General features: G+C 42.5%; 1 protein-coding gene across 4 annotated transcripts; it reads left to right on the plus strand.

Moving 5' to 3' along the window:
- Nucleotides 1–4463: 4463 nt before the first annotated feature.
- On the plus strand, nt 4464–13740 carry LOC115194271 (arf-GAP domain and FG repeat-containing protein 2). 4 transcript variants are annotated; one of them, XM_029753878.1, is made up of 14 exons: nt 4464–4482; nt 6174–6267; nt 7333–7448; nt 7707–7854; nt 8265–8397; nt 8631–8735; nt 8892–8924; nt 9699–9941; nt 10699–10771; nt 11902–11945; nt 12080–12172; nt 12606–12725; nt 13278–13348; nt 13608–13740. In XM_029753878.1, the coding sequence occupies exons 2-14, from the start codon at nt 6214–6216 to the stop codon at nt 13653–13655; spliced, it is 1281 nt and encodes a 426-aa protein (XP_029609738.1). In that variant the 5' UTR covers nt 4464–4482; nt 6174–6213; the 3' UTR covers nt 13656–13740. The 4 variants fall into 4 exon arrangements, with proteins under 4 accessions (XP_029609738.1, XP_029609735.1, XP_029609737.1 ...); XM_029753875.1 differs by lacking the exon at nt 4464–4482 and adding an exon at nt 4661–5313; XM_029753877.1 differs by lacking the exon at nt 4464–4482 and adding an exon at nt 4662–4946.
- Nucleotides 13741–13977: the final 237 nt, after the last annotated feature.

Consider the following 13977-nt stretch of genomic DNA (forward strand, 5'->3'; position numbering starts at 1 on the left):
CTTAACGTTAACTTTTATTTTTGGTTTAGTTCATCATTAACTTGAAGATTACATTTGAAATCAACCAAAGCTTGAAACCCTAGGCCCAAATGTATTGTGTATTGTTAGTTGCACCCTGGGTTGAATTGAAACAATAGCTGTTGATGACTTTGCAAATGCTTTATAGCATGGTTACATTTCATTTGCTCTATTAAACCTACCCTTTGGAATGATTTCGAATGCAACAGTGAACGTATTTAGTTATTAAGAGATCTCTCAATAATCATTCTCATGATAGCACATTGGTAGTAGCCAGTGACAAATATCAAAGCTAAGATTGGTTAAAGCTGTAGATAGATCAACTCTCCAGTAGGAGGTGCTGCCCAGCCTGTATTTTTTTTCTGATACTGGATATAACGCTGAAGATCTGACGTTGTTTCAAAGGTAGAAATTCAACATACTTTATACAAGGTTTGTCTATGTTGAAAATTCGCTCATATGATGACATAATCCTGTGGTTGAAATTACACCCTCAAAACAACAGTTGATTTGTTTTTATCAAATATATTTTACAGGTAGATTCCACATCACAAAATGTTGACAAATTATATTGAAACAACATTGATTCAACCAGTTTGTGCTCAGTGGGAGGGGTCATCACTTCAACATTATTGTGTTTTGAATGTATTTCTAATACATTTTAAGACCATTTTCTGCTAGATGTTTTCTAGGACATTTTTTCCATCTGTTTGACCAGAAATCAAAGCCTTTATTTATTCCATATTTTTATGATGGAAAATGGTTAAAAAATGTATATATGCCTTAAACCCCCTAAAGTCGACATCTGCTCCCCCGCGGAAATCGAATTTGCAAAATAAGAAAATCTCCATAAAAATATGTCAGTTGAAGCTAGTGATACCAGCTTTTTGCATTGTATGCTCTCAATCCACCGCATCTGCCTATGTTGAACTTCCGCATTTGCAATAAAAGGTGACAGAGCTAGAGCGGTGTTTGTTAGAGCATGTGACATCCCGAAAATCTGTTTTTTCACAAAATTGTCTGTAGCTTCCGAACGGTTTGGTCTACAATGATGACCCATCTGTGGAAAGAGGAGACTCTCACGAACACGATGGTGTTCTCCGTTTCTCTCTATGACCTCTACAAGTGTCGGGAGACTCGTCTGAAGTCAGTACAGCTAATCTGCCAACTTCTGTCTGTAGCATCTGAACTGTTTGGACTACACATTAATATGATATGTGGCAAAGGTCTGTGCGAATGTGAGACTCTCATGTTTTGCTCTAGAACGTACACAGGCCTAACAAGACTCATCTGAAGGTTCCCTATACACTTTGAAACAGTGAATGGAAGTATACAGTTCCAGTCAAATGTTTGGACACACCTACTCCTTCAAGGATTTTTCTATATTTTACTATTTTCTACATTGTAGAATAATAGTGAAGACATAAAAAATAACACATATGGAATCACTTAGTAACCAAAAAAAATGTTAAACAAATCAATGACAGCTTTGCATACTCTTGGCATTCTCTCAACCAGCTTCACCTGGAATGCTTTTCCAACCGTCTTGAAGGAGATCCCACATATGCTGAGCACTTGTTGATTGCTTTTCCTTCACTCTGCGGTCCAACTCATCCCAAACCATCTCAATTGGGTTGAGATCGGATGATTGTGGAGGCCAGGTCATCTGATGCAGCACTCCATCGCTCTCCTTCTTGGTCAAATAGCCCTTAAACAGCTTGGAGGTGTGTTGGGTCATTGTCCTGTTGAAAAACAAATGATAGTCCCGCTAAGAGCAAACCAGATGGGATGGAGTATCGCTGCAGAATGCTGTGGTAGCCATGCTGGTTAAGTGTGCCTTGAATTCTAAATAAATAATTGACAGTGTCACCAGCAAAGCACCCCCACACCATCACACCTCCTCCATGCTTCACGGTGGGAACTACACATGCGGAGATCATCCGTTCACCTACTCTGCGTCTCACAAAGACACGGCGGTTGGAACCAAAAATTTCAAATTTGGACTCATCAGACCAAAGGACAGATTTCCACCGGTCTAATGTCCATTGCTCGTGTTTCTTGGCCTAAGTCTCTTCTTCTTATTGGTGTCCTTTAGTAGTGGTTTCTTTGCAGAAATTCAACCATGAAGGCCTGATTCACGCAGTCTCCTCTGAACAGTTGATGTTGAGATGTGTCTGTTACTTGAATTCTGTGAAGCATTTATTTGGGCTGCAATTTCTGAGTCTGGTAACTCTAATGAACTTATCCTCTGCAGCAAAGGTAACGCTGGATCTTCCTTTCCAGTGGCGGTCCTCATGAGAGACAGTTTATTCATTGTGCTTGATGGTTTTTGCGACTGCACTTGAAGAAACTTTGAAGGTTCTTGACATTTTCTGGATTGACTGACCTTCATGGAGTGTCGTTTCTCTTTGCTTATTTGAGCTGTTCTTGCCATAATATGGACTTGGTCTTTTACAAAAAGCAGCCAACAAGTGCTCAGCATATGTGGGAACTCCTTCAAGACTGTTGGAAAAGCATTCCAGGTGAAGCTGGTTGAGAGAATGTCTTGAGTGTACAAAGCTGTCATCAAGGCAAAGGTTGGCGACTTTGAAGAATCGCAAATTTTAAATGTATTTTGATTTGTTTAACACTTTTTTGGTTACTACATGATTCCATATGTGTTATTTCATCATTTTGATGTCTTCACTATTATTCTACAATGTAGACAATAGTAAAAATAAAGAAAAACCCTTGAATGAGTAGGTGTGTCCAAACTTTTGACTGTTACTGTATATGGAGAATGTTTAATGCCAAAATTATGTGGTTAAATACATGGAGAAAAAAATAGATACATGTTTCCTAATCTTTCTTATATCTCTCAGATATAGGAGAGACACTTCAGAACAAACTTTATTTAGATCTTTGTGGGGGACTATCTGTTGTTCCATGTAATGAATCTGTTATTCGATGTGTTTGTATGGGCTAATAGCATTAAGGCCAAAACATTTTTTTCATCAAATAGTTTTTTAAAATATATTTTGGGGATACTTCAAGGGGTCTTGAAATTGAAAATAAAAAAGCTAAATGATCCTTGGTATGACCTTCTTAATAAAACAATTCCATATAGCTTAGACAGGGCTTAGAATCTGGTTGGTTTTAATAAAGCATAAAAAGATAGACTCATAGCTTTCATTTGACACCAAATTTGATGTACTCTTATGGACTTCACCTGTTAGTGCTCATGGGGCTTTTTGCATGGAAATGCCTGGGCTTATTCCTAGCAAGGGTACACATCTCAGAAAGGACCCCATATGCCCATATGCCTTTTATGTGGTGATCACATTTATATTTGCACCAAATCAACTTTAGGCTCTCACCAGGTCCCGGTTACATAAAAGCTCTCAATGATTCAGTCTTGGATGTGTATTCCCAATGACCAGTCAATTGTGTGATTCATTCTTTTAATGAGAGTGAATGTAGTTTGGATGTACAATAGGTTTTTATGTGAGATAATTATGCTTGGTAAATGCCAGCTACTCCCTCAATCCCATATAAATCCCATCCATATAAATCCCATATGAATCCCATATAAATTGGGACACACACACACACACACACATTTCAAAACAGAACATATTCTTGAGCAACACAAAAATAGCTCTACCTCAACATTATCACAACATACAGTGCTGTGCAACCAGAGAGGTCTGATCGCCACGGTAGCTAGTCTGTGGTTGACTAGCCTAGACAGATCATTACAGTGGCTGATGGTCTATTCTAGCCCCATCATTTGTGTCTCTCTTGCACAACACATGTATGTTTGTACATGTACACAGAGACAGTTAAATATGCACGTACACACACACACACACACACACATTAGGACACAATCTAACAGTTGTGCTCATTAGTAGAGTATAAGAGTATAATAGAACTGAAGAGATGTGTTGTTAAATGGCCTTACTCTGCTTGGTGGTATACACCCAGCCAGGACTACAATATACATTTATATATTTTTAACATTCGTTAGTAACTCCACAACTAATCTTCCAGCGCCATCAGAAATGCTTGGAGGATCAAATGACGAGTGACAAGTGCTGCAGGGACCCAGCCAGTCAGTCATCGCCTGACCTGACCACGCATGTCTCTCCCTTGTGACCAAAATATGTCCTTACGTTAGGCCTATTTACACTGGTTGATCTGCTCTGAGAGTCAAATCTGAACCCAGTCTAAAGTGTTTAAGAGAGATTTATTTTGCGTAGGTAATCTATCTTCAATCTGTTGACTACATGTGCGTAATGGCGCGAGGGCAAACCCGTTTGGACCTGTATGGCCTAGCCTATGTTTTTATTTATTTGCATGTTACTGTTCTCTATGGATGGGCTTTAGAGAGTGATGTGAAGGGTTAACAATTTCAAAACAGATGAAACAAACATTTTTCGTGTCGGACGTCATCATGCAATGGGCGTGATGTAGCCGTTAAAGGTCTGTTGCTGAGTTACTATGAAAATAAACTCACCCCAGAAAGCTCTGATCAAATAGTACTAATCAACATCTATTTGTTTCAGCGTATAGAATATCATTTCATAACTATAATTATTTTATTTAACCACTCTATGGTATGTGTGATCCTCTGGTCCTTGCCTTAGCTGGCAATCTGGGTTTCAAAAAATCTGTCATCATTCCAAAGCGCCGCGTCTTCATGGAACGACAGACACGAGCGCAATAATGCCAAAGGGGGGGTGTGCGTATGGCAAGCAGAGAGCCGAGCAGAGAGAGAGAGATTTAGAGCGAGAGGCAGATGTCTTTCCCCACTCCAGAAGAGAATACCGCAGCAATGGATAAAAAATAACGACGTAGTAAAACTCATTGACAGCTTGATAAGACCTCATTTCTGACTTCCGCTAAAGACACGAAATAGCCTGACGCGTGCATGTAGGAATATCCAGGTAATATCCAGGTCTCAAATCGCGTAAACGCGAGCCGCATAATAATCGTTTTCATAATGCGGGCGTGAGTAACATACAGTGAACGGAGGGAGAAATAAGGGAGGTTAGCGGAGGGCCAGTGGTAATCGGCTAACCACTATACGAGCTATAGTCCTCTCCGCCAGACCAAAAAGCGGGCGAGAGCGGGCCGAGACAGCAGTATGTCGAACCGAAAACATCGGGACAGCCAAGAGATATGCGCCCGCAAGGTCCGGGAGCTGGCCCAGGCTGGAGTAAACAAACATTGCTTCGAGTGCAGTCAACCCGGGGTGACTTACATCGATATCACCGTGGGCTGCTTCGTGTGCACGTCGTGCTCTGGAATGCTGTAAGTAGGTGGATACACAAGGGACATATATATTTGGATAGCTTCTATAACATGCATATTGCGCACATAAGGCTATTATATATGCCTATGAATAAAATAAGCCCTTTGCATGCAAATTATTAACCAATAATAATGTCCAGTATGCTGCATCTGCAGAGCATCTTTGAAGATGCTGTTATATTTGAGCATTGAGAAGGAACTGAAACGTCAAACTGTAGCCTAACGTGGCCTATGCGCCCTGTATTCATTTACGAGGTCCCCCTTGGGGTGTTAACTTCCTATGGCTACAGTTAATTGGACTACTACTACTTTAACATTTTCAGGCGTGCCCGTTTATCGCGCCGTGTTACGTTTCCTTTCGTCGTGGCCCAGGTTTGGTGTCTCTTTCTGGTTCATGTAACATTCTGCATGCAGACCGTCGCCAGCTCAGGTCCTCAACACGTTATAGACTATGGCTGTAGCATGTCGTAAGGTTCAGTCATTTGCAGTGGCCAGATTTCAGCACAGGCTTAGAGTCTTGTCACGAGCACAGCATAATAGCCTAAACTTTAAACCCTTTGCGCACTGAATGAGCAAACTATTATGTCATGTTTTGTATGCCTAACCTTCTCTACACTGGATACATTTGCAGTATGACAATTTTCACATTCTCTCACAGTCACCTGTCATGGCATCCATTTTTTTGAACACTTTAAATCCCCCTTACATCCCATTACTCTTCAATTCTCCATCATGAGTGTTCCTCTCCGGTGATTTATGTGATTATAGGCAGAACAAATGTGGAGTGCCCACTTTTACACATCTTCCATCTCTCTTTTATTGTTTTTTTTCTTTTCTTTTTTCCAATCTCTCTGCCTCAGGAGAGGACTCAACCCTCCCCACAGAGTCAAGTCTATCTCCATGACAACCTTCTCCCAACAGGAAGTGGAGTTTCTGCAAAACCATGGCAACGAGGTGAGTGACAAACGGGCCGCATGCATTATTGACAGTCAGGTGGGCTCGTGGGCGGGACCTAACAGTATTCCACCTATATTTCACCTTCCTCATTACAATTCTGGGGATAATGTTCAGTGCTCGGCTGGATACTTCAATATTTTAACGTCAGGAAAAGGTGAACAAAACACAATCGTGATGCATACTTGGACTCGTAACGTTCAGTATTCTATAAATTTTTGATGTTCCCGGGATAAATAGAGCAAGAATAGATTATATACCATAGGCATTATAAATAGATATCAGAAATGATATATGTATATCCTTTTACCGAGGCCACCAGGAGAGGGATTGAGGCGACGTGAGGTAGATTTATCCATCTCTCAGAATAGTTTTTTTTAATGTGAACTAGACAGTATGTTTTTTTTCTAATGTGAACTAGACTATTAGATCCTGACCCTCACCTCCCTAGACCAGTCTGTTGTAGAATCTCCTCTGTTTTCTTCTCCATCTTTGTGAGATAAAAGGGGAAGCTTGATGCCTCCCTCCTGTATCAGTCAGACCAGACCATGGCACTGTTTTGGTGGTTACAGACTGTTTCTGGAGGAATGTAGCTGCTCTGCCCAATTTGTGCAGTGAACGGAACGCAACATCACAGTGACACCCAAACCACCTCGTGTGTGTGTGTGTGTGTGTGTGTGTGTGTGTGTGTCTAATTCATTGCTTACAGTTATGCCCAATAATTGAATTTTAAACTTAGTTTGTGTGTGCATGTGTGAGTGTATGCACGAGTGTCTGATTCATTGCTCTAACGCGGATATCAGGTAGAAAATTCAGGATATTTCAGTCAGATTTAGTCATGATTAATCAATGTGTTGATCTTGGTGATTCATTTTCATGTCAGTGAGATGCAGTGCTGTGGCTCGAAAGCATGTAATTAATGTGTGGGGAGGCATGTGTATTGTTTATGTTCTGTATCTGTGTGTGTGTGTGTGTGTGTGTGTGTGTGTGTGTGTGTGTGTGTGTGTGTGTGTGTGTGTGTGTGTGTGTGTGTGTGTGTGTGTGTGTGTGTGTGTGTGTGTGTAGGTGGGGAGGAGGACCTGGCTGTGTGCCTTTGATCCAAAGACAGAAGGTTGTTTCGACACGAGGGACTCCCAGAAACTGAAGGAGTTCCTCCAGGACAAATACGAGAAGAAGAAATGGTGAGGAAATCAATAAAGATATCATCATATATTCAGAAAGATATCCATATGTCAGATGTACTACCTACTTTGAACTAATCTGATCAAAGCTCCATAGTAACTAAGTTGTAATTGAACATTGACTCGAATGTGTGGAATTTTTAGGACGGTGCATTTGCTTACTGTGAGAAAAGTTGTATTTTTTTTTGTTTAGTTTAGTTTCATTGAGATAGAATCTCTTCCTCAAATGTAGTCACAGAAACATGTAATTATTTCCAGGCATTTTTCAAAGAACAAGAACAGGAGGGAGGTAGAGGGACCCTGGAGCCCGCCTGGGGTACAGGCCTTACCCATCTCTCACGGCCCCACACCCTCCCAGGCCCAGTCCCACGCCATGCCCCCCTCGGCCAGACTGTTACGCACACTGGTGAGATACATAACACCTCCGAGAGATTGAGGAAATGAGAGAGAGAGGAAGAGCTGTATTTTCTGTCAGTGAAGCTGTATTGAATTGAATTAAATCCGAGTAAGTGAAGATAGAGAGAGAGCGTGAGAAAGAGAAGTGGAGGGAGAGTGATAGAGCGAGAGCAAGAGGAAAAGAGATAGGCAGAGAGAGGTGTTACTGTGGACAAGAGTAATAGAGGTAGAGAGAGGTGAATACTGTGCCCGAATACTGTAGCAGAGGTCCTACGTCACAGAGAGAACCCACTCCAGGTCGTCTCCACATCAAAGATAAAGGGATTAATAATAGATGAAGGGTTATATGAGGATATGTAACACAGAGGGGAAATACACCCACCCACTGTGTGGTGACTGTCTTGTTCCCTCCCTGTCTAGCCTCTCCTCCAGTCCCAGCTCTCGTCCTGGGGGGACAGAGTCCCCGCTATCTCCCCCGCGGACATGAGGGCTGACGTGTTCACTGCCCGTGCTCCCTCGCGCTCCCAGAGCTTCAGAGACCCCCCTATGAAAGGTAGAACTGTTCACCATCTTTCTTTGGTCCTATGGATAATGGCACCTGAGGCAACATTATTTGACCCTGTTTTTTCTTTCTCTTTCCACTTCTCTCTATTGTTATGTCTGTTTCTCTATCCTTCTCACTCTCTCTCTGTTATTCTCCTTGTCTCCTCTCTGTCTCTGTCCTCTCTTTCCTCTTCTCATCTCTCGCTCTCTCTCTCTCTCGCTCTCTCTCTCTCTCTCTCTCAGACTCTCTACTGAGTGGTATAGAAAGACAACGCCCAGGCTCTCTTTCCTCGGCGATGGGAACTCATAGCCATGCCCCCTCCTTCCCTGCCCTCCCTCGACCCTCAGGTACAGACCACACTGACCTCTTGTCTGATTGGATGTCTTATGAAATGTACTTCCTGGTGTCTTCTTCTACCTACATATCTCTCATTTTCTTCCCTGTCTCTGGTCCCTCTTTTACTTTCTCTTTTTCCTTCTCTCTCTTCACGTTTGCTTCCTTAGCCAGTAGCACTTTCAAAAACAACTTCACTTTAGGTAAGGCACTAACCTGTACAGTATTTGAAAGTGTGCTGAATGGTTATTCCGAGGAATAGAATAGAAAATAACAGAATAGAATAGATTTGGGGGTTGCGCACACTGCATAATTCCCTGTAAAACAGTAGTAATGTGTTCCCCTGCTAAGTGACTGTAAATTCCAATTGATCAGTCAGTTTCTTCCTTCGAAGTCCCCGATCTCAAGCCTGGCCAGGTCAAGGAGAGACACACTGTACCCTGAGAGAGAGAGAGAGAGAGAGAGAGTGAGAGAGAGAGAGTGGAAAATAACACATTTAAAACTATTTTTAGAGAGTAGCCAATGCTCCTTTCAACGGGGGCCCAATGGTATTCCACCATGCTGCGGTGCAGTAGTGTAGTGAGCTATATGGGTCACAGTTCTAATCATGCACATTAACATTCCAAATAAGTATGCTATGAAGAAGTGTATGATAAAGTAGGCTATGATTCAGTCCAAATCCTGCTGGCTGCTAATACATGTAGCATGCTAAATGTTTATGCAAAGCTAGTATTGCCCCAATAAGGAATTCTGAGGTTATATTTGCCATATTGGACTGTTGAGGCTATTGCCTGGTCAGGTCACATGGTCAGAAAACAAATACATGGGCTGTCTCTGAAATGGCACTCTATTACCTATATAGTTCACTACTTTGCAGGTCCTGGTCAAATGTAGTACACTATATAGGGAATAGGGTGCCATTTCGGACTCACCCCCAGCCTTCCTTATATTGGCCACCTTTTTGTTGGCTCTCCCAGGTCGTACAGTGGCCTCCTCGGGGGGCTCAGCCCCCTTCAGGGCCTTCCCTAAGTCTCTGAGTGTGGACTTTGGAGGGCTCAGCCAACCGCACAGTCGCAGTGCCGTCAGCGTCGCCCCCCCAGCCCCCGGCCCCAACACACACACAAACCACCAGGACCGCTACGCTGCCCTGTCCCAGCTGAACAGTGTATTCCCTGACACATCACCTGGACCTGGGACTGGAGCTGGACCAGGACTTACAGGCAAGGGTACAAGGAGTGAGGGGGGTGGTGGAAGTGTGTGTGTGTGTGTGTGTGTGTGTGTGTGTGTGTGTGTGTGTGTGTGTGTGTGTGTGTGTGTGTGTGTGTGTGTGTGTGTGTGAGAGAGAGAGGGAGAGAGGGAGAGAGGGAGAGAGGGAGAGAGGGAGAGAGAGAGAGAGAGAGAGGGAGGGAGGGAGGGAGGGAGAGAGAGAGAGAGAGAGAGGGAGGGAGGGAGAGAGAGAGAGATAAAAGGTTGTTGACAGCTACATTGCACAACGTTCTTAGTCTAAATGCCAAAGTTTATTATTCCCATTGTGCTTTCAGCTCTGAATGCTACGCCGTTGGGTTGGAAACTTGGGAAATATGTTCCAGTTTTGATTTAGCAATGCTACTAAATGCTAACATAACTAATGCTAATATAAATGTGCAGGAACAATGCTTTGGGCATGTTTAAACATATATTATTGTTTTATTCCCATGATTCAATACATACTACTTCTCTCCCAGGCAATCATATAGGTATTGTTTTCCTCTGTCATAGTTTAATTTGATTAATATAGCGTTGAACTCTTTTTTTTTACACTTTTACACTCAATACAGTTACACCTTGACGACTCAAGCTCTCAGAGTGGAAACTTTGCATCCTATGTCTAAGTGATTTAAAGTACTCTCAACAGCTAATTACACTTGATCTCTCGAATTAAGCTCCAGCTAAAGCCCTGTGCTTATGGTCTGTCTATTATTTTATGTCTGTTGTTAGTACCCCCCGGTGGACTCCGCCAGTATAACACGCACTTTGGGAAGCGCCTGTCCTCCAGTTCTACTCCTGCCAGGTAATGAATGCAATGTCAAGCAAATACACTTAACGTTCATATTAAGTTAACTGACTATGTGCCAACTCTGTACACGTGCATTGCAAATGCACCGGTCCCAATACAAAAATATGGTTTTATTAGCTCAGGATATCTGCACGCCCTTGGTTTAGTAATTCATGACAGTCCTACACCAGAGCTGGAGACAACTGCAATAGTAAATTGATTGTTTTCGTTTTTTAATGTTCATACATTTAGGAATACAGTAATACAATAATTCATACCCTTTGACTTAATCCACATTTTGTTACAGCCTGAATTTAAAATGGATAAAATATATATGTTTTCTCACCCATCTACACACAATACGCCACAATGAAAACTTTTTTTTTACACATTTTTGCAAATGTATTGAAAAGGAAATAGAGAAAAATCTCATTTACATAAGTATTCATCACCCCTGAGTCAATAAATGTTTGGCAGCGATTACAGCTGCGAGTCTTTCTAGATAAGACTTTAAGAGCTTTGCACACCTGGATTGTACAATATTTGCACGTTATTCTTTTTTAAATTCTTCAAGCTCTGTCAAGTTGGTTGTTGATCATTGCGAGACAGCCATTTTCAAGTCTTGCCATAGATTTTCAAGCCAGTTTAAGTCAAAACTGTAACAAACTCCGTAACCGTTTTAAAGTCACCATTGGCCTGGTGGTGAAATCCCTGAGCAGTTTCCTTCCTCTCCAACATCTGAGTTAGGAAGTACTCCTGTATCTTTGTAGTGACTGGGTGTATTGATGCACCATCTGAAGTATAATTAATAACTTCAACGTGCTCAAAGTGATATTCAGTGTCTGCTTCTGTGCAAGGCATTGGATAACCTTGAATACTTATTGACTCAAGACATTTCAGCTTTTCATTTGGAATTAATTTGTAAAAATGTCTAAAAACATAATTCCACTTTGACATTATGGGGTATTGTGTGCAGACCAGTGATAGAACATCTCAATTTAATCCATTTCAAATTCAGGCTGTAACACAGACAACATTTTGAAAAAGTCAAGGGATGTGAATACTTTCTGAAGGCACTGTATATAGTTGGTCCTCCCTCATCCTCACCTTCCTTCCTTCCTCTCTTCTTTTCCTTCTTTCCTCAGCTCTCCAGGCATGGATGCCGTGACGGGATCCCAAACATTTGCAAGTAGGCAGTGTTACAAAAATATGAATTAATCATGCGGGCGTATATTTTTCATGAAAGATATTCAAAGACATGACCAAATCCCTTTCTCTCTTTGTCTCTCTCTTTCTCTCTGTCTCTCTACCGCCATGCCTCAGATTTCCCCAACCCGTTCAGGTCCCGTTCCAGCTCTCAGCAGCAGCAGCCTGCCCTCTCTCCCAGTAACCCCTTCCACAGCTCCACCTCCGGAGGTAAGTTTCCCGCAGGGCTAGTGCAATCCAGCGTCCTTGGGACGTCTCTACCCTAAACCTTAACCTTAACCCTAACCCTAGTCTTAACCATACCCTAACCCTAATCTTAACCATAACCCTTACCTAACCCCAACAATTACCTTAACCTTTTTACATTTTAACTTCAATTGGGTAACGTCAGAGTTGGGACGTCCCAAGGGGAAAAGTTTAAGAATGCTCCAGTAACAGTTTACATTAAGGTACTCTTTAAAGCGTTCAACTGTATATAAGTGGTTTATAGACAGTGTTCATGAGTTAATACTGTAGTTTAGAAATCATTAACAAGCTGTTACAATGGAGAATTGAGAATAAAGTCTGATCCATATACAAGGCCCCTGGATTCGTGGTGTATTGGAGGACACAAGATGACACCCCGGTGTTGTGTTTCTTCCAGGTGACTCCAGTGGTTTTGTCACCTCTCCCACCTCAGTGTTTCCTCCGTCTGCCACCTTCCCAGCTCCCACTACCCAGAATGCATTTCCTCACGAGCATGCCAACAAACAGGAGACCAACGGCAAGTAGAAGTCAACAATCGTTCTATTCTATTATTCTAAGCTCTGCTCTTTCCTATTCTATTCTGCCAACAGAATGGCGAGAATGTTCTCCAACGACGCAGAACAGGACCACACGAAAATAGCACTTGCCGTTTTGCGTTCTGTTTATACAAAGTACAGTACATGCTTTGCCAAGAAACACAAAAGTTAGTCAGTGCTGTGGTGTTTGATGGCTGTGCTACCACAGCAGCAGGCCATCACCCCACAGCTAATGATGATTACCAGCATCTTACCTCCCCCGCTTACATAACACCAACTCAGTCCCTAAATATAGAGTTACAACCCAGAAATGTTGAATTAGTGAAATTGCCATGGTCTGTGGGGCGTTTCCCATTCTAGTAATTATATTTCTTTGTTTACACCCCCTTTCATGTTGGGTGCTGGTTGATTTCAATGTGTGTTGAATGGTAATTCCCATGTGGTTCTATATTTGTCAGACTAGTATAGTATTTGATGTATTAGTATTTGGTCTTAATGTATCTCTGGCTTTGGGGGTGTTGTTGTGTTTGTAGGTTTTGCCTCTTTCCCTGCGCCGGACTCTCAGCCCAAAGTTCCTTGTCCAATGTCAGTGAACCCATTCACTGTGAGTACCACACTACAGCAACACAACCACAATGAGCATTGAGTGCACTTCAATAGATTGCGCAGTGTTTGCTGGGGATTTGGATGGGAGCTGCTTAATTATTATGCTAAAGCTTAATTCAACAGGAATGAATGGTTCATTGGTGTTTGAGGGCTTTCCTGATGCAGTACATTTACAGTAGAAGCTCTCCCTCACCATCTCCTTCGCTCTCTCACTCTCCCTCCACCTCTTTCCCTCCTTCGCTCCCTCCCTAACTCAGGGGAATGTTTACCCGAGTAGAGGAATGTCGCGAAACCCTTTCATCTGATACCGGCGCCCCTGGCTACAACCGACATGGAGGGGTGGACTGAAGACCGGTGAACTTGAAGAGCTGCTGCCATTTCAATGCCCCATCAAAGAGAGAGAGAGAGGGGGGAAACATTCATGCAGGCCCCTCTCCCCTCTACGTGTGTGTGTCCGTGCGCGTGTGGAGTGTCTGTACTGTAACGTTTATCCATGGAAAGAATGTGTGCATGTGCGTGCCGGTGTGTGTGTGTGTGTGTGTGTGTGTGTGTGTGTGTGTGTGTGTGTGTGTGTGTGCGTGTGTGTGTGTGTGTGTGTGTGTGTGTGTGTGTGTGTGTGTGTGTGTG

This window comes from Salmo trutta, chromosome 5 (assembly GCF_901001165.1).
Source record: "Salmo trutta chromosome 5, fSalTru1.1, whole genome shotgun sequence".
Lineage (NCBI taxonomy): Eukaryota > Metazoa > Chordata > Actinopteri > Salmoniformes > Salmonidae > Salmo > Salmo trutta.

What these genes read in the sequence shown, in the direction of transcription:
- LOC115194271 (XM_029753875.1), top strand. Translation starts at nt 5,147, where the DNA reads ATGTCGAACCGAAAACATCGGGACAGCCAAGAGATATGCGCCCGCAAG. An exon ending in CCACAGCTCCACCTCCGGAG is followed by an intron (nt 12,173 to 12,605) that starts GTAAGTTTCCCG and finishes TGTTTCTTCCAG; the next exon opens with GTGACTCCAGTGGTTTTGTC. An exon ending in TGTCAGTGAACCCATTCACT is followed by an intron (nt 13,349 to 13,607) that starts GTGAGTACCACA and finishes TCCCTAACTCAG; the next exon opens with GGGAATGTTTACCCGAGTAG.